The sequence below is a fragment of the Arvicola amphibius genome, chromosome 2 (genome assembly GCF_903992535.2).
Source record: "Arvicola amphibius chromosome 2, mArvAmp1.2, whole genome shotgun sequence".
NCBI classification, from domain to species: domain Eukaryota; kingdom Metazoa; phylum Chordata; class Mammalia; order Rodentia; family Cricetidae; genus Arvicola; species Arvicola amphibius.
This window is the reverse complement of record NC_052048.2, coordinates 61,333,372-61,353,796: the sequence shown is the minus strand read 5'-3', so window position 1 is coordinate 61,353,796 and position 20,425 is coordinate 61,333,372. Positions and strand designations below refer to the sequence as shown.

At 41.8% G+C, this 20,425-nt stretch overlaps 2 protein-coding genes across 8 annotated transcripts in view; both read left to right on the top strand.

Annotated features, from left to right (window-relative positions):
- The window catches only part of Tia1 (TIA1 cytotoxic granule associated RNA binding protein), a 31,613-nt gene extending 22,819 nt beyond the window's left edge, over positions 1 to 8,794 (top strand). For 5 of the 7 annotated variants that reach the window (XM_038319117.1, XM_038319115.1, XM_038319116.1 and 2 more), the window contains 6 exons: positions 120 to 228; positions 608 to 703; positions 824 to 908; positions 1,569 to 1,692; positions 2,556 to 2,704; positions 6,180 to 8,120. In XM_038319117.1, coding sequence (XP_038175045.1) covers positions 120 to 228; positions 608 to 703; positions 824 to 908; positions 1,569 to 1,692; positions 2,556 to 2,704; positions 6,180 to 6,306 — 690 coding nt within the window. In that variant the 3' untranslated portion in view covers positions 6,307 to 8,120. Of the gene's footprint in view, positions 1 to 119; positions 229 to 607; positions 704 to 823; positions 909 to 1,568; positions 1,693 to 1,831; positions 2,341 to 2,555; positions 2,705 to 6,179 lie in introns of those variants that run through there. The other 2 variants (XM_038319114.1, XM_038319118.1) reach the window with 2 other exon arrangements.
- The window catches only part of C2H2orf42 (chromosome 2 C2orf42 homolog), a 39,841-nt gene continuing 27,912 nt past the window's right edge, over positions 8,497 to 20,425 (top strand). The window contains 3 exon segments of the mRNA XM_042054486.1: positions 8,497 to 8,634; positions 10,819 to 13,833; positions 19,056 to 19,310. The gene's annotated coding sequence lies outside the window, so the exon portion shown is untranslated.

Sequence of the window (20,425 nt, the reverse complement as noted above, 5' to 3'; positions counted from 1 at the left end):
CAAAAAACCAAAAAAAGAAAAAAAAATCTGTACAAAGCATCACATTTTCTTTATTGCTATAAATTATTTGTAATATCAACTAATTACAGCTTCTTTATTGTCTCTAATGTGCGGAACAGGATGCAGAAAATGCCATTCAGCAGATGGGTGGCCAGTGGCTTGGTGGAAGACAAATCAGAACTAACTGGGCAACCCGAAAGCCTCCAGCTCCAAAGAGTACATATGAGTGTAGGTGCTTTGGAGAAGAGAAGCAGTGTGGAATTGTGGAGAGAAAATACACTAGATTTTAAATGTTAGAGCTGTTCCCGGAGACTTATTGCAGAAATAGATGAGAAGCAGATCAAGACTACTGTTCAAAATGTACTTAGTTTTTATTTTTGTGATTTTAAATAATTATCTTATCTCTAATGTCAAGTCTCCTATTAAATAGAGCATATGGGACAGTGTTTATGCATTCTTGGGGGAGGCTTCATTCTAAACTAAAATTAGTATGTGTTTTATAGGCATTTTGACTGAGGAAAACTGCCGTTATAGTAGAGTAGTTCATGAATTAATCCTTCCAAATATGGGTAATGATTTGAAGATAGAAAATGTTTTCTCTTCCCAGCGAACACCAAACAGCTGTCATATGATGAGGTTGTAAGTCAGTCGAGCCCCAGCAACTGCACTGTGTACTGTGGAGGAGTGACGTCAGGACTGACAGGTATGGGAGTTTGCCTGTGTGGCACCGTGAAACTAGCTTAAACTGAAAAGTTTCATATCTATAGGTTTTTTTTTTAATACTATGAATTCTTTTTCTTGTGTTGTTTTTGTTTTCTAACAGAACAACTAATGCGTCAGACTTTTTCTCCATTTGGACAAATAATGGAAATTCGGGTCTTCCCAGATAAAGGATATTCATTTGTTCGGTAGGGGTAGTTTCTTTCAAAACTTCTTTTCTTCAGAAATAATTTTGAGCATTTAATATAATGGTTTTCTTAAGATTTTTGTCTTGGCTTGTCCGTTTAAACCCCAGATCAAGTGCATTCACCTGGATAACACTGAGACCTGAAAGAGAAACTTCTTTAGTGTATAACTGTGTGCTCATGTTTTTATTAACCTTTTTTTTTTTTTTAATTGACAAGGTCTCACTCTTCTGTACTGGCTGGCCTCGAACTCTCAGAGCTCTACCTGCCTCTGGCTTTCAAGTGCTGGGATTAAAAACTACTTAATGATATATTTTTATGACTCCCTCTTTCCAACTCAAGGCCAATAAACATACCATTCATTAAATCAAATTTCCTATGCCAGGTGTGGTGGTCCATTTCTGTAATCATAGCACTTGAGGGGTGGAGAATCTCTACAACTGTGAGATCTTTAAAAAAAAAACATAGCAAAGGAAATGTGGCACTTTTTTGGTGGGAAGGTAGGGATCATTTCAGCATCCTCTCTATTTTTTTTTTATGGTTGCTTTGGTTTTCTCCCCCAAATGGTAGTCAAATTTATTTTTCATGATTTTTAAAAATAGTTTGTGTTCATAAATACTTAAAAGAGTTTATATTGGTGATTCTTAATATTGTTTCCAATAGGTTCAATTCCCATGAAAGTGCAGCACATGCGATTGTTTCTGTTAATGGTACTACCATTGAAGGGCATGTGGTGAAATGCTATTGGGGCAAAGAGACTCTTGATATGATAAATCCCGTGCAACAGGTGAGAGGGTCCTTGACTTTGGGATGGACTTGCTGGGCTAGTAATGAGGTTGCTTTAAAATGAAGCTTGTTGATAATCCTTGCTAATGAGTTTCTAGCTCCCTTCAGAGTGTATAAGGGCTCTTCCTAATGTATTATAGTTCCGGAGTGGTGTGATGGATTGCAGTGGTGACATGATGAGTGTGACCGCCGCAGTTGACTCATGCTCACACAGTGGACTTTAAAATGCTCCGCCACACCTCACAGGGTATTAAATCTTTTCTTAATACTTGGTAGATTTATTCACAATGATTTGGAGATCTCACAAGCATGCTTGGCCCAACTGAACAAAATATAAAGCTATAAATATATGTAGGCTCTAGTATTGCTACTTTTTTTTTTCTAGGCAACTGTAGTGGTCCAGACTCAGCACCACAGAGATTTCTGTGAGGGAGTTGTAAATGGAGCATGCATGTGCTAGTGAGAAACCCTAAACCACTATACTTCATACATTCCCAATCTAGAGGAAATACTTACAGACAGTTATGAAAAGCAAGTTCAGTCTTTATCCTTAGTCCGTTGCCCGAGCCTTCCAAGGACTACCATTTAGAGCACCACATAGTTTCAGTAGTAGTCTTTCTGTGTGTGTGTGTGTGTGTGTGTGTGTGTGTGTGTGAGAGAGAGAGAGAGAGAGAGAGAGAGAGATGCTGGGGATATAATCCAGGCCTCACAGAGATTCAGTACGCACTCATTCTACCACTGAGCTACATTCTCCCAGTCCAGTTGTGGTAATGGTCCTGTGCTTTGGCTGTGTGGTGTATTAAGACTGTATATACAAAGAAATTCAAGTAATACTAAGTTATCTGTTGTAATTTTACTTGATAGCAGCAAAATCAAATTGGATATCCACCAGCATATGGCCAGTGGGGCCAGTGGTATGGAAATGCCCAACAGATTGGCCAGTATGTGCCTAATGGCTGGCAAGTACCTGCCTATGGAATGTATGGCCAGCCGTGGAGCCAGCAGGGATTCAAGTAAGCACATTTGCTCTTTGCCTTTTGTAACCTTGGAAAACAGCAGAAAGAAACTTAAGTATTGAGTAAATCATGTCCCAGGGTTAAGCATAATGATAGCCTTGAAGGATTTTACCCAAGGTTCACACCTTACCTCCACATGCTCTATAGGGAATGTGTGCTCTCTCCATCTCTTTCTCTCTCTCCATACACATGCAAACAAAAGAAGATAAAATTTTGCCTAGAAATATTTTTTCTTTGAAATGTGATTACAACAGTATAAATTTTGGTGATGTTTAATAATAAATCAACTTTTTTATTTTTACATTTTGTTTATTTGTGTGACACACATATCACTTGGTATTCATGGTGTCCAAGGAAAACTTGTGGGAGTTCTTTCCTTCTACCCTATGAGTCTTGGTGATCTAGCTCAGGTTTCAGCTTAGTGGCAAACACCTTGACCCAGTGAACCATCTTACCAGTCCCAATTTTTTTTTGTTTGTTTGTTTGTTTGTTTGTTTTCTGAGGCAGGATCTTATAAAGCCCATGCTAGCCTTGAACTTGATATAAAACTGATGATGACTTTGAACTCTTACTTCTCTTGCTTCCACTTCCCAATTACAGGGTTCCAGCAACACACCCAAATAAATCAACCTTCTAGTGAAAAGTACTTGATAGTTTCTAAGCTTTTCATGTTACTGTAGCTCCTTACCTATTCTTTTTTAAAATTTATTTATTTTTATTTTATGTACACCTGCATGTGTGTCTATATGAGTATGCTGAATTCCCTAGAACTGAGGCTTCCATGTGGGTGCTGGGAATTGAACCAAGTCCTCTGGAAAGAGCAGCCAGTATTCTTAACCACTAAGCCATCTCTCTAGCCTCCTAATCTGTTCTTCAATACATGTTTTTAAAGATATGTTTTGTGTCTGCAAGTCTCTTGGCTGCATGTATGTTTGTATGTCACCCTGGTATCTGCAGTGGCTAGAAGAGGACATTGAATCACTTAGAACTAGACTTTGGATGGTTGTGAGCCACCATGTGGGTACTGGGAATTGAATCTGGGTCCTTTGCAAGAGCAACAAGTGCTCTTAACTTCTGTGCCAACTTTTGCAGCCCCTGGATATACATTGTTAACCCAGAGAAAAAGACTCTCCTTTTATGTGAGTTCCAGCTATCAAAAAGACTCCCCATTCTCTCTGTGTGTCTGTTCCTCTGCCAAAGAATTTGGCCTCTGAGATGAAAGTTCACTCTAGCTTTCCTTCCCCAAACTCTGTGGTCCCCCACTTGCACCACATGGGCCATTAGCCTCAGTCTTTTGTCAGTGTTACTTGTCTGCCCCCAGTCAGGTTCCACAGTTTATCAAGGACATTTGGGCAGCAGGTTTGGTTCTTCATACCCAAGGTAACCAATGTCTCACAGGTGACATTTGTCAAAGTTGATCCTGTGATGATGTAGAATTCTGGCGTTAACCCAGCCTCTGGTGTTTCTGTTGTTTGCCAATGCAGCCTTGGACTTTGTTCCCTATGAGCAGATGATAATCCCAGCTTTCAGGTGGCAGAGGCTGGTACATGTCTGTAATTTGGAGGCTGGCGTGGTTTACATAGCAAGTGCCATGCTAGCTCAGGCAGTAGTCCTTTTTCCAAAAAAGAAATGAAAGAAAAAAAGAAGAGATATATTGTATATGTGTCTGAAAATGTCTGATTAGTAATATTCTTTAATGGAGCTGGGAAGATGGCTGAGCGATTAAGATCACTTGTTTCTACAGAGGACCTGTTCTCAGCACCCACACGACAGCTCACTCTCTAATCTCAGGCCAGGAGATCCAGTTAGGCAGGCTGTCCACATGCTGGCAAAAACTCAAACACATAAACTGGGCGGTGGTGGCGCACGCCTTTAATCCCACCACTCGGGAGACAGAGGCAGGCGGATCTCTGAGTTCGAGGCCAGCCTGGTCTACAAGAGCTAGTTCCAGGACAGGCTCTAGAAACTACAGGGAAACCCTGTCTCGAAAAACTGGAAAAAAAAAAAAAAAAAAAAAAACCCAAACACATAAAAATAAGTCTAAAAAAAAGTAAAGATAAAACCTTAAATATTCTTTTTAAAAACTATTTTAAAATTTTCTTTGAGAATTATAGATGTTAGTTTGCCCTATTCCTGGTAATCAAGTTTGTATGTGTCTGTGTCTTTTTGCTTTGAGACAGCGTCTCGATATAGCTCTTACTGGCCTGGAACTCACTGTTTTGAAACAGAGATCCACCTGCTCTGCCTCCTGAGTGCCTGCAAACAAAGGGAGTGGCTTGTATAATGTGCATCTGGCCTAAGTGGGGAGATGGTTTTTCTGAGTTCGAAGGGAATAAGAGTTAATAGATTAAAAATATTTCCTTTTCTTTCTTCCTCTCCTTCCTTCCTTCTTTCTTTCTTTTCTTTTTTCTTTTTTGGTTTTTGCTGAAACTCACTCCGTATACCAGGCTGACCTCAAACTCGCAGAGATTCGCCTGCCTCTGTCTCCCAATTACTGGGATTAAATGCCCAGCCTAAAACTATTTTCTTGGGGCTGGAGACATGACTCAGGTAAAGCGCACTGGCTACTCTTCTAGAGGTCCTCAGTTCAATTCCCAGCAACTGTATGGTGCCTCACAACCACCTATAATGAGATCTGGTACCCTCTTCTGACATGCAGGCAAACATGCAGGCAGAACACTGCATACATAATAAATAAATAAGTAAGTAAATAAATAAAAATATTTTTTAGCTGTAATTTCTTTAAAAAATAATAATTACCCGAATGTATGTATTGTTTTGGGGTTTTTTTTGTTTTTTGGGGGATGGGTTTTTTTGTTTGGAGGGGGTTGTTTGTTTTTGTTTTTCAAGACAGGGTTTCTCTGTAGCTTTGGAACCTGTCCTGGAACTAGCTCTTGTAGACCAGGTTGGCCTTGAACTCACAGAGATCCTCCTGTCTCTGCCTCCCGAGTGCTTGGATTAAAGGCATGCACCACCACTGTCCAGCAGTTTTGGTTTTTTTGAGACAGGATTTTGCTGTGCAGACTTGGCTGTCCTGGAACTAGCTCTGTGGACTAGGCTGTCAAGGCTTGCATCACCATGCCTGGCTGGGGATGCTTCTTTTTAAGAGAAAATACTTTTGCGTTTGTTTTTCCTGCCTTAACAGCTTTTCTTATATTTGAGCTAAGAAAAGGTATGTCCCTTCAGGCTGAAGAAATGGCTCAACAGTTAAGAGCACTGACTCTTCTTCCAGAGGACATGGATTCAATTCCCAGCACCCACATGCCAACTTATAACTATCTGTAACTCCAGTTCCTTAGGGACCTGACACTCTCACATAGACAAAACACCAATACACATGAAATAAAATAAATAAGTTATAAACAAGAATAGAGAGAAGGTGCATCCCTGTGTATGTGCCTCTCACACCTGGCCTGACATTGTTTTAACAATTGATTTCCTTCCCTTGTTCTTCTCTCACTTTCTCTAACAGTCAGACCCAGTCTTCTGCACCGTGGATGGGACCCAATTACAGTGTGCCGCCTCCTCAAGGACAGAATGGCAGCATGCTTCCTAACCAGCCGGCTGGGTATCGAGTGGCAGGGTATGAGACCCAGTGAAAGCAGATTACAGAATGGAAGCCAGGGGCTTGACGCCACAGGGAGGGTAGGAAAGCTGCTGTTTACTTAAAGATTTATCAGATCAGTCCGTACAAATGCCAGATAACAATGTATTTATTTAAAAGGTTTCATCTTTAATCATGAAATTACTTTTCATCCACATTGTTTCTAAAACGGAACAAGATGGTGGATGTCTGCCCAATTTTTGCCTTCCTTATCTTTTTTGATAAAGTTCTCAGATCCTTGTTTCAAAGACAAAGCAGGGATTTGCTGCCCACTTTTTAAAAATTAAGAGGCAGAAAATTGCACAATGTTGAACTTTTTCCACTAAGGTAGCGTGCAGTTTTAGTTTGCATTCCTGATAGGATTTAAAACATGTAATATAGATGTAAAAAGAAAAGCCAAACTTGTGCAAAGTCTAGAAGTTCTTTAGAACTTTCAGCGTATGCACGGTTCTGTGTTAGTTTTAAAGAGTAGGCATTATGTGACCTATATCATCTCCACTGTTACCCCTTTGGAATTTTTAAATGTAAATTATTAGTTTATATCATTTTGTATCTGCATTTTTCACAAATTTGTCCTGCCTTATGAAAATTCTGTAAAATATTCTTAAATGAAAAAAATGATGTTCACTTAGATTGAAAACTTTTCTCAGATGGACTGAAAATGACATTCATCTTTTTTTTATATGAGAAGGTGCCTCAAGGATCCCCTGTTGGATTTGTTTAAAGGGATTTTTATCTTCTGTGATAAACCTTGCCATCTACCAGGAACTTTAAAAACAACAACTTGTGACTAAGGAGACTGCAGTGTGCTAAGTCCTCACCCACATCAGCTTCATGGGTCAGCATCCATGTTTACATGCGTTGTTTCCTAAGATAGTTCCTCAAGTGATATTTTGCAGTTAGCAAGCTTTGTATGTCATTCCCTTCCTAAAGGTGTCATGAAGAGTTGACGTGAGACGGGTTTTACGTTTGCATGTGAATATCACATACTTACTTTGATGGTCTTTGATAAAAACTCATCTGTTCTTGTTTTTCAAGAATTTTGAGACACAAAGTTGTATGTAAAGGAATATATTAATTTGCTGTTTTCTATTTAGATTTACTTAAAGAAGTAAATCCACTTTAATGTGTACAAATGATAGCTGTGAAACTGTAGAATATTCCTCTGTCAGGCTTGGGATTCACTAAGAACTCCAAAATTAGCCTGAAGGACCAGCCGGGCAAAACATTTTTTTAATATTCAGAGGCCAAAATATGAGCAAACAAACAAATAAGCAAAAACCCTTAAAATCCTACCTCCTTAAACAGCCGTCAAAGAAGAGGCTCCTCAGCACAGGCTTGACTTGGTTCTTTGGTCCCTGATCTCCAGGATCTCCGGCATTATTTTTGAGGTTTGCTCTTTGATGGCATTGTTCTAGCCTTGGGATTTCTAGTACATTTCAGAGTCTCTTGGTTTGGTTTGGTTTCAGTGATGACCACAACCTCCTCCTTGACATCAGAGAGGAAGGAGCCCCTGTGAATTGTGGGTTTTGAGACCTGCAGAGAGCTCCCCGCATTTTACTTAGGCCTTTGGAATTGGAAGCATTTCCTGGCCTGTATCTTCCAGGTAGGAGCACTTGACTCTAACCTGTTCTCTAAGCCAGTCTTCTTGGAAAGCGAGCCCAGGAAGGCAGCTCGAAACGTGCGCTGCTCTGGGCTCAGTTCTATGCAGTTGTGCTCATGTTTCATGAAGTCACTGTGTATTTTTAAGTACTAATACATTGAAATTTGCTTTATGGAAGATAAATAAATTTTTTAAATACTTGAAAATTTTATTTCTTTGTAAACTTCTATAGATCAGGACAGGCAATAAAAGCAGCTTAAACAAAATACTAAAACAAAAATTTTTAATTTGAAAAAAAAAATAAACCATACACATCAGGAAGCTATTTTGGCTAATTTTTCTTTTTTTTTTAGCTTTTTTTTTTCTTTTCTTATGCCTTTTGTTTCTATTTTAGTACCCTCAGTATTTTTTTCTATTAAAGAATTTTACTTCCTTTGCAACTCATAGACCACAGGATCATTTGAGCACAAGTAATTTATTTTGTGCAAAAGTATAGTTTCTCTCTTCTTTTGACTCAGTACTGAGGACTTTTATTAGCAGCATGTTCTTATTGCACAGATCTTAAAATGCACGTTGATTTGCTGTTAAGAAGGTGGTGGTGACGTGTTCCTGATGAAAGACTGACATTTTAGGAACATGGCTGGCGTTGGTTTAAATTTCAATGTTCAATCATTTAAATCATTTTCAACCTAAAAAACTTCATCCTGGTATAAGTATCAGGTAAGGAAATTAAGGTTTTTAAACTGAACTTCTTTGCAATATGCATTCAAATTTTACTCTCTGGTACTGTATAGAAGCTGAATGACTCTTGGTGGGTCATGGAGCCAGTATTCTTTATCCCGACTGTTTGGATATTAAAATTCCTTTATGTTTTCTATGACCTGTGAGATCTTCTTGCAGTGATTATTGTGTGTGTGAGTTTTTTCCTGGTGTATTCTGTTGTTAACAATCAGGTGCTTCATAAGAGTTCTTTCACCGTATCCCTGAAGCCATGGTCTGCATGGGTTCCACAGAGGCTCTGCGGGCTTACCTAGCTGAAGCCAGAGTCTGGTCTTCTGGTGAAAATGAGACATGCAGTCCAGGGTTTCCTTCTCCTGTTTTACCTCTGTGCTCACCTTCCTTTTAGATTTGTGATAGAGTTCCCTTCCATTTTCAGAAGACTAAGTTGCATTCACAGTTAGACTCAATAAGAATAGGTGCTAGTGGGGTTGTAGTTCAGGTAGTGAAAATATGTGCAGAGAAATTTTTAAAAAGCAGATCTTTTAAACGAGTGATGATTTCTGAGAACTTTTACTTATTTATTGGTCTGGTGACCTGGCTCAGCAGGTAAAGATGACTGCCACCAAGCCTGATGACCTGAGTGTGATCCTTGGACCACACCCAGTGGAAGCAGAGCACTAACTCTCAACAAGTTGTCCTCTTACCTCCACAGGTGTGCACCCCACCCACCCCATGGCCACAAATATAAATAAATATTTAAAGCTGTTGGTTCTTTTTTTGAAATATACATCATATATGTGTGTAGCTGTGCTTGTGGGTGCAGGTGCCTGTGGATGCCAGAAGAGAGGGTGTTAAATTCCTGGAGTTGGCATTACAGGTGGTGAGCAGTCATTGCTACTAGGAACTGAAATATAAACCAACAGTACATGCTCTTAGCTACTGAGCCTTCTTTCTAGCCCCCTTTTTCTGGTGTTTTTTGTTTGTTTGTTTTTGCTTATTCTTTTTGTTTTCAGGCAGAGTCTCATATATAGCCCTGGCTTGCTTTGAACTCAGAGATTGACCTACCTCTGCTTCTGAGTGCTGGAATTAAAGACCTGCCTTAGTTACTGTTTTATTTCTGTAAGGAAACACCATGACCAAGGCAGTTTATAACAGAACATGTTTAATTGGGGACTTGCTTACAGAGGATTAAGTTCATTATCATCATGGCGGCAAATATGGCAGCAGGCAGGCATGGTGCTGGAGTAATTGCTGAGAGGGCAAGGGAGACAGAAAGGGATAACGCCTGGCATGGGCTTTTGAACCTGGAAGCCCATCCCCAGAGCCATACCTCTAGCAAGGACACACTTCGTTCTCCCTAAACAGTCCGCCAACAGAGCAGTCAAATACGTAAGCATATGGGGGCCATTCTCATTGAAACTGTCACTGAGAAGTATTCCATTTTATTTATTGACAGACATCCCAAAACATTGAGTTTTCAGTCTTAATGAAATAAAGATGTTGCAACTGAGCAGGGTTGTTTTTTTTTTTTTCTCCATGTGACTGTATGATTAAGGAGGTCTATAATCCCACCACTTAGGAACTTAAGGCAGGAGAATGACCATGAGTTATAGACCTGGCCTCCATGGGCATCTGCACATATGTATGTATAGCCTTAGAAATACACATAATTAAACTATTATTTCTTTTTTTCTTAAGCTTTATTTTTGTTATTTTTTAAATCATGTGTTATCGTTTCAAAAAGAAATGTGTGTTAGGGGCTGAGAGATGCATGCCTCTGTGGTTAAGAACACTTGCTGCTCTTCTAAGGGACGTTGGTTCAATTCCTAATGTTGGCTTTCAACCATCCATAATTCCAGTTTCACAGACTCCAATGTCCTCTTTTTTTTTTTTCTCCAAGACAGGTTTCTCTGTGTAATCTGTGTAGCCTTAACTGTCCTGGAACTCAGAGATCGTCCTGCCTCTGTCTGGATTAAAGGCATGTGCTACTGCTTAACTCAAGATGTCTTTGAAAGTCACCCAATGTTCGGAATTCCATCAGTGCAGTGTTTTCTCACCTGGTTAATTACAGTATAATGCAAGAGTTGAAAGAAGGGACTTGGGCTGTATGAGAGCCAGTTACATTTTAAGTTTTAATTACAATACATAAGAGATCCATTAAACAAAAATGCTTCTGCTCTGCAGGCCCCTTGCCCAAAGACAGACAGTTCCTGAAATGCTGAAGGCTACTGTTTATGGGAGATAACAAGCCACATGTTTTCAGTACTAAACAGGTTTGTTTGACTCATCTGTACCGGATGTGCTTGATCACATGTGGGCAGGTGGTTCACAGGCAGGAAACACATCAAGATATATGCCTGTCTCTGATTGGATGTAGGCTGGAGGTACGTCTGGATGAATGTTATGGAAAATGCAATGAATTATGGGTTTTTCTTCTTATGCTCTTGCCTTACTTGATTCTGGGCCATTATTTCCCAGGAACATGAGTATGTACCGGACCAGAGCCCATCCACCTGGCTACTATTTAATTAAAGCTTGCTTCAAATTTCGCTTTAAACCATGGTAGTGGTTTTATTCTCGAATAGTGGGATTCATGGCTGAAGAGGAGGCTGAGTGGTTAGGAGCACTTGCTGCCCTTGAGAGGACCAAGTTTGGTTCTCAGCACCCACAGTGGACAGCTCACAACTGCTTCTAGTTAGCTAGAGGACCTGGTGCCCTCTTCTGGCTCCACAGGCACTTCATTCAGGTGCACATACCAGTGGTTCTCAACTTAGGGGTCCAAGTTCCCTTGGGAATAAGATAACATCAGATATTCTGCATATCAGATATTACATTACGATTTATAACAGTAACAAACTTACAGTTGTGAATTGACAATCATAATTTTATGGTTGGGGATTACTACATGAGGAACTGTATAAAAGGACTGAAGCTTTAGAAAGGTTGAGAACCACTGGTATACATATGTACACATTTTAGAAACCAAGTTTCCAGTGTTACACAGAGAAACTCTCTCTTGAAAAACCTATATAAATAATCGTAAAACAGAAGCAGCAGCCACAGTGGCTGAATGCTAAAGGTCAAGGATAGTAGTTTAACCTGCTTGATGCCAGAGTACAGTCCTTCGCAACAGGGTAGGAGGTTAGCCCTGGGTTCTCAGAGGAAGAGGTCTCTACTAGTCCTGAGCTCCCTTGGCTTCCTTTCTGCCACACAAAGGGATCCAGCTCGTTTTACAATTTGCTTCCTAATGTGTCTGAGCCTCTGGGATTGACTGCACACCACCTCTTTCTACTCTTCCAGCCCTCACTCACATTGCTTCCAGTGGTGCATGAGATAACTGAAACCACAGCATGCCTCTCAGTACCTGATGCAGTTTATCCCAACACTACAGAATCCTATCCCATTCTCACATAAGCCCTTCAGAGCACACTGATTTGTTTTTGAGTGAACACTTTATTATCAGGCAGGAAACAAAGATCAAATGTTGGGACTGGGGAGATAGCTCAGCTGTTAAGAGCATTTGCTTCCAAGCACTCAAGTATCAGTTGAGAACCATCTATAATTATAATTCCAGGCGATCTGATGCCCTCTCTCCTCTACCAGCACCAGGTATGTATGGGCAGGAAAAACACCCATGTAAATTTTTTTAAAGTTGTTTTAGTTTTAAGGGAGTGATGAAAGATTTGTTAACAAAGGTTGGAACAAAGCAAACATTGGCTAATGACTAGTGGACAGACAATAGTCAAGTAGGTGTACAGAGAGCAACTATTATTTGTAGACAGTGGGGAGAGAAGGAAAAATAGAGCAACATACTTGCAGCCACAGCTGAGGTTCTGACCCGTTCAAGGAACCCATTTACCACAGGAACAGGAATATGCAGGCCTAACGGAAGTGGAGAAACATTCCACCAATAGGGAGACAGTTGGGGTTGCCAGATACCACAGGGGACATGCAATGCAGTGAATGGCTTAACTAAATGTCCTGTAGTTTAGGGCAATTGGAAAGAGTTGCAGGCTAGCACAGCCGTGGGTTCCAAGAAATCTTTATAAGGGAGAGCATAATGTGAGGGTCCAACTGGTTGGCTTTAAGGACAGAGAGGTGAGCATCAAGGGGTTTTTCATGAACCACAGTACAATGAATGAGAAAGAAACAGCACACAGAAAGTGCTTGCAATGTTTCTACTTGACAGTCTGACATTGAACCCTTGGGCAAAGGAGAAAGGCAGGTTTGGGAGCTGGAGAGATGGCTCAGTGGCTAAAAGCACTGCCCGATCTATCAGAGGTCCTGGGTTCAATTCTCAGCAACCAGACAGTGGCTCACAACCATCTCTTACAGAAACTGAGCTATTGAAGAGCCATGTTTTTGTTTAAAAAAAAAAAAAATCATCCGGATGATTCGAGAACGAGTATGAATTTTTTTAAGCCAACTGTGGAGAGGGGAAAGAGCTCTTCTTTAACTTCTTCCTTCAGTTTCTGAAACAATATTAGGAAATTTGATCCCAGGAAAGACCACTTCTACGACTGAGAAGAGCAAAATTTGGTGAGAGTAAAGCAGTTTTCCTACAGCTCCACCCCAGTAAGTAGTCAGGGTAGAGAATTGTCCTACAGGCAAGCCTCACGTAAACGGCATTGCTATTTGGAGTAACTGAAAAATTTCTGAAGAATTTAGATTTATTCTATATGATTCTGAAAAGCGAATGTACATAAAGCCTGTTTCGGCTCATTCCAAGAGAGAAGCGTTCAAGCTAATGGGCAAGTTTTACGGGAGGAAAAGAACATACAAATGAAACAGCGCGACGCAAACTCGAAATTGCAGCTGGTTCTGCTAATAAGATAGAGCGTCAATAACACTGTTTTCAGTACAGAGTTGTTTCGGCTCAAAGTAGTCGGGGCCATAGGGGTGTTTTCTGTACCTCTAGGTCAAGCTAAGAAGCCCACGAACGTGTGACAGCCAGAGTCTTCTCTGCTGTTTCTGTCACTAGATCATATCCGAAAAGCAGCGCTCTCAGCTGAACACTACAAATCCCATCCTGCCTCTCCAGCTGGGGTGGGCGGGTCCTTGAGGCACGTGGGTGACTCTGACCAATAACGACTCTCGTTACAGCGAACAGTTTGACCGCGTTTGTAAAAGGCCGCAACAGGCAAAGAGAGAGGCGGCGAGGGCGGTCGCCATCGAGAGGTCCCTAGAGGTGCGAGACAGGTAAGGGAGCCCTGTGTGAGAGGCTGGGCAGCGGCCGGGCACAGCTGGGGGTGGGAGTCAAGGCGGAGAATGTGTTCTAGAAATTGCGTGTCGGGGTAGTTACACTTCTGTTAGGGCCTCACTTGGCACCGGAAGTGAGTGTCGTGCAGAGGATGCCGGGATGCAGGTCGCATGGGAAATGCGTTTTGCAGGCGGATGGTCCCGGAAGCGGCGCCTAGGCGCGCGCTCCTAAACACGGTGGGACTGAGGCCTGGACTCTGTGATCTGACAGACACCCACCTGATTCCCCACACTCAGTGAAGGCTTGCGACCTTTGACACTTCGGCCCAATCCGACAGTCTCATCCCTAAATAGCGCCTCCACAGATCCCTTCAGTGAATGTGCTACTCCAGCAGTTCCTTCTCATCTGCGGAGCGCTAAACACGTCCCATACCAGCGTCCCACACACCGATGTGCAGCTGGGTGGCTTCAGGGCGAAACCCACCTAGTTCCTGGGTTCCCTCTGCCAGAGCCAGGCGATGTTCATCCTCTTTGTAAAGAGAATCGACCATCCCGAGACCCTTCAGGTTTCCAGCGCAGCTTCTTCACAAGTCGCGTTCCTTGTGTATCCTTTAAAGACAGTCTGCAAGCCGGGCTCGGTTGCGCTGCCTGTCATCCCAGAGGCAAGAGGATCTCGAGTTCGAGGACAGCTAGGCTAGGTCGCAGACCCTACTTCCCCCGTCTCCCCCTTCCCCAACACTAGCTGGGCGTGGTAGCGCACGCTTTTATCCCAAAATTCTGCCTGAGACCGGCGGGTCTGTTGAGTTCAAGGCTAGCCTGGTCTAGGAAGCCCTCCGTCTCAGAAAGAAAAAAGAAGAAAACTGTAATGAGTCATAGGAGTACACGTTTTAAAATTCAAATAGTAAAAAATGAAATGTAAATCTCCATTTCCCAGGTCTCAGATCACTGCTGAGACAATAGACATCAATACTGTGTCCTTTCTTTTTTTAAAACAACAACAACAAAATGTGTGTATGTGTGTGTGTTTTTCAGTATGCCAAAGGGGTTGGTTTCCTGGAATTAGAGTTAATGGGAAGTTGTGCGCCCCCTGATGTTGTGCTGGTGACCGAACTGGGGTCCTCTAGTAGCAGTGCATGCTCTTAACCACTGAACCATCTCTCCAGCCGCCCCCATTAAGTTCTTTTTCTTTTTAAAACAAACATAGCATACCCAAAGCACCACCCTTTTTACACTCCACAGCATGTGTTGATACGTGTTTATTACACAGATACCACTTTTAGTCGTTTTACAGTAGCCCATTACCTAGTTACACTGTACTTAGTTCTTTACTGAAAGTTCTCTTCCTGTTCCTCAGTTAGGAAATCTCACAGAGGATCTCTGTGATTTGGAGGCCAGCCTGGTCCACATATTGACTTCAAGGACAGCCCAGGTGTATGTACATAGTGAAACCCTATTTCAAAAAGCAGAGTAGGGGCTGGAAGGATGTCACAGTGGTTAAGAGTGCATACTGCTCTTGCAAACAGTCTGAGTTCAATTCCTGGCACCCATGTCTAGTAGCTCACAACTACCTATACCTGCAGTTCCAGGGGTATCCAGTGCATCTGTCCTCCAGAATGCCTGTACTCATGACATAGCCTGACACAGGCACACATGGACATGTGATTAATAGTAAAAATGAAAATATATACATACAAATTAGGATATCTTAGAAGTGAAATTGTTAAAGCAAAGTGTTTATTACTGCATATTTTTATTTACATCCTTTCCAACAGAATGGTGAGATAAATACACACTAACAATGTAACAATGAATACATTCTATTAATAAGTACTTTGCTTAAATTTTACTTACTGGTTTATTTGTGTGACTTACAGTGCTAGGGATTAAATCCAGGGCCTTCAGCATGCTGGGAAGTACACTACTTTACCTCGTTTCCAGGCTTGTAACTCCTATAGAGTCCTTTCCATATAAAATCCTAACTCTTCTAAAGCTCTTTTCTGGTGACTTTTTTCCTCCCTAAGACGGTTTTCTGTTCTGGAACTCACTTTGTAGACCAGGCTGGCCTTGAACTCACATGATGGCTTTTTTTTTTAAAAAAAAAAAAAAAAATTAATTGGTACGAGGGACTGAAACTAGAAGCCTCCAGGTAAGCACTCTATGATTAAACTATATCTCAGCCCTTGCTTTAAATTTTTTTTTTTTAGATTTATTCATGTACATGAGTATCTGTATACCACCACCCAGATGCCTGGTGCCCTCAGAAGTGAAAAGGCATTGGATCCCTTAGAGCAGGAGGTAGAGATGGTCATGAGCAACCATGTGGGTCCTGGCAGCTGAACCCAGTTTCTCTGCTATTAACCCCTGAGTCATCTCACTGGCCTCCCCACCCCCTTTTTTACAAGATCAAGAGATCTTGTAAATCTACAGAATTGAAAAACATTTCATAGAGTTGTATAATATCTTTCATCATCCCAAAAGAAACCTGGTAACCATCACTACTAAGTCCCTCCTCCATCCAGCCCTGTACCAGTAGACTCTTTCTGTCTTTATTTTCCTACTCTGAATGTTTCATTCATGGAATCATACAATGTGTGATCTTCTATATTTAGCTCCTTTCATGCAGCATACTATTTCCAGTGGCTAATCGTGAGAAATCTTGTTCAACATACATATTCAGTAGTCTGTAAATAACACTACAGCAGATACCATATGATGCCCACTGGAGTCAGATGACTGTAAGGGAGAAGACTATGCAGATGCAGAAATCTCAGGTTGTCTGTGGGAATAGTGAGGTTACACCTCCTTTGGAAAAAGCTTTTCAGGTCTGAAAATGTTCAGTTTTCAGAGGAGATAAGCATGTTTACTGTGTTCGAACATTACACAATGTTTACATGTATTGAAATATATAACCCAGCATTGTGGTCCATGCTTGTAATCCTGTCACGTAGGAGACTGGGGCAAGAGGATTATCAAGAGTTCAAGGCCTGCCTGGGATACATAATAAGTTCCAGGTCACAGAGTAAAACCCTAACTTAAAAAAATAAAGGAACTGGGAGGTGGTGGTACTTTAATCCCAGTACTCAGGGAGTCAGACGCAGGCAGAGCTCTGTGAGTTCGAGGCCAGCCTGGTCTACAGAGTGAGTTCCAGGACAGCTAGAGATTCACAGAGAAACCCTGTCTCAAAAAAGCCAGCAAGCCATCAAAACAAAAAACAAAACAAAACAAAAAGGACCAGGTGGTGGTGGTGCACACCCTTCATTCCACCACTCAGGAGGCAGAGGCAGGTGGATCTTTGTGAGTTCAAGGCCAGCCTCGTCTACAGAGCTAGTTCCTGGACACTCAGGTCTGTTATGCAGAGAAACCCTGTCTTGGGGGGGGGGGGGAATGTGGATAAACAAACATGACCTATCAATACACTGAAATACTGCATTAAATAAAGATTTGCAGGAATTAGAATAATAGCTCAGCAGTTAAAAGTGCCTGCTGCTCTTTAGAGGACAAGAGTTTGGTTCCCAGCACTCGAATCAGGCAGCTTTTTAACTGCGTGTAACTCCAGCTCCAGAGGATCCCATACCTTCTTCTGGCCTCCATAGGCATCCGCATACAGACAGATACACAATACAAATAAATCTTTGGAAACATTTTAATTAGTTGGGTATGCTACCTCATGCCTTTAATCAGGAGGCAGAGGAAAGTGAATCTCATTATTTCCAGGAGTTTCAAGCCAGCCAGGGCTACATAGTGAGACCCTGTCCCAGAAACAAAGCAAAAAGACTGTGCACAAGCTAATACAAATATGCATGTGTATGTGTATTTGTAAAGTTAGTTCTCTATGATTTTTATATAGAATTGGCAGTATGTTATACAATCTGATTTGCCCCTAAATTTTTTTTTAAAAAGAATCACAAGTAGATTATCTCTTTTTCTTTTAATAAAAAAGCATTGGGAGCTGGAGAGATGGCTCAGTGGTTAAGAGCACAGGCTGCTCTTCCAGAGGTCCTGAGTTCAATTCCCAGCAACCACATGGTGGCTCACAACCATCTGTATTGAAATCTGGTGCCCTCTTCTGGAGGCAGAATGTTGTATACATAATAAATAAATAAATCTTTAAAAAAAAAAAAGCATTAGCCGGGTGATGGTGGCACATGCCTTTAATCCCAACACTCAGAAGGCAGATGCTGGTGGATCTCTGTGAGTTTGAGGCCAACCTGGTCTGCAAGAGGTAGTTGCAGGGCAGCTAGGACTGTTACACAGAGAAACCCTGTCTCGGTGGGGGACGGGGGGAGGGAGAAAAGAAAAGAAAAAATGGTTCTTATGGTGAAGTTCCTGCCTTGCAATATGAGGACCTAAATTCTGATCCACAGAACACACATAGAGTCAGGCACAGAGGTGCATACCCGTAATCCCAGTGCTTGGGAGGCAGAGCCAAGAGGATCTCTGGGGTTTGCTTGCCAATCAGTCTAGACAAAATGGTGAGTTCCAGGTTCAGTAAAAAACTCTGTTTCAAAAAATTAGACGTAAGGGTGGAGAGATAGTTCAGTGGTAGAGTATTTGTTGTTCTTGCAGATGACCAGGGTTCAGTTTCCAGAACACACATGGTAGCTCACAATAACCTGTAACTCCAGTTCCAGGGGATCTGATGCACTTTTCTGGCATTAAAGGCAGTTGCAGCTCATGCCTTTAATCCCAGCACTCAGGAGGTAGAGGCACGTGGATCGCTCTGAGTTCAAGACCAGCCTAGTCTACAAAGTGAGTTCCAGGACAGCCAGGGATACACATAGAAACCCTGTCTCGAAAAACAAAATAAAACAAAGAATTCAATGAAAAATAAGAAAACATAAGGGACTCAAAGATATTATGTATTACATTAGGGAAGATGAGTGACCAGTTCTATACTGTAAATTCTAGTGCTCTTGTCAGCCCTGTATAATGGCGTTATTATTGCTATATTACTTTCTTGTTAAAAGTATAAACTGTTAATTTTCATAGCAGTATCTGACATATATTTCTCAAATAATTGTTAAACATTGGGCTGTAGATCCCATGGGGCCTTTTGCTTATGCTGGTGTTCTGCTCTGAGGACTGCCCAGTACGTCACGTAGGCTATGCCTGTGCTCTGCTGCTGAGTGGTCCCGGCCCTGTTAGAAATGGCCCCTGCCTATTTTTAAGTAGAAGGAACCATCTTTGTCATATGACATTTGTCTTCTCTTGTTTTGCTTTAGGCTGCCAAGATCTCTATCTAGAGGAGCTGGAATCTGACTGGAACCCTGAGCAAGAGCTTTGCCAGGGGAAAACAGAATGTCTGCATTGTTACAGCAAACAATGATCAGCCTTCAGAAGACTTAGGCCAGGGCACATCTCAGTGCACGTGAGCATGCCTGTCTGTGCCGTCTGATCATCACAGACTAATGGGACACACTTGAGGTCTCATGGACACAGGTGCCACTGTTCTCCGGGTGCCCTGGCAGTGGGTACAGGTAGGATTGGAAAGGATTGGGCCAGGTTCTGGAGGACCAGTAAAAGGGAAGTAACCCATCTTCCCTGCACTCTGGTATTTTCTTAGTGAGACAGGTTCTCATGTAGCCCAGGTTAGTTTTGAACGCCTTTGTAACTGAGGATGACACTGAGTTCATATTCCTCTTGTCTACCTCCTGAGTACTGGGGTACAGGCATCTTCAGTTTATGCAGTGCTGAAGCAGCTCTCCAGTCCCAACAATTAAGGAGGCTAAGGCAGGAGAATCTGGAAGAATTTGAGACTAGCCTGGGCTACTGTCTTAGTTAGGGTTACTGTTTCTGCAACAAAACTCGAAGCCAAAAAGCAAGCTGGGAAAAAGGGGCTTATCTGGCTTAAACTTTCATATCACTGTTCACTCATCAAAGGAAGTTAGGACAGAAACTCAAACTGCAGGAACCTGGAGGCAGAAGCCATGGAAGAGTGCTGCTTACTTGCTCTACTTTTTTTTTTTTTTTTTTTTTTCGTATTTCAAGATAGGGTTTCTCTGTAGCTTTGGAGCCAGTCCTGGAGCTAGCTCTTGTAGACCAGGCTGGCCCCGAACTCACAAAGATCCTCCTGTCTCTGCCTCCTGAGTGCTGGGATTAAAGGCGTGCACCACCACCTGGCTCCGCCTGTTTTCTGACCACCAGCCTAGGGATAGCATCACCCACAATGGCTCCCCCATCATCAACCACAAATTAAGAAAATGCCCAACCTTACAAAGTCATTTTCTCAGTTGAAGGTGCCTCCTTTCAAGTAGTTCTCGATTGTGTCAAGTGGGAATTACCTAGCACAGCTATATTTTGTTGTTCGTTTTTTTTGGGGGGGGGCTTTTATTTTGAGACAGGGTTTCTCTGTGTATCTCTGACTGTCTTGGAACTCACTCTGTAGACCAGGCTGGCCTTGAACTCACAAAGATCTGCCTGCCTCTTCCGTCCTGAGTGCTGGGATTAAAGGTGTGCGCCATATCATCTCCCAACTGCACAGCTGCATTTTTACAAGCCAATCTGAGCTACAAAGTGAGACTCAATGTCAAAAATAAATAAATAGAAAGCCCTCCCTCTCTTTTTTTCTCTCTCAACATTAACTTTGTGTAAA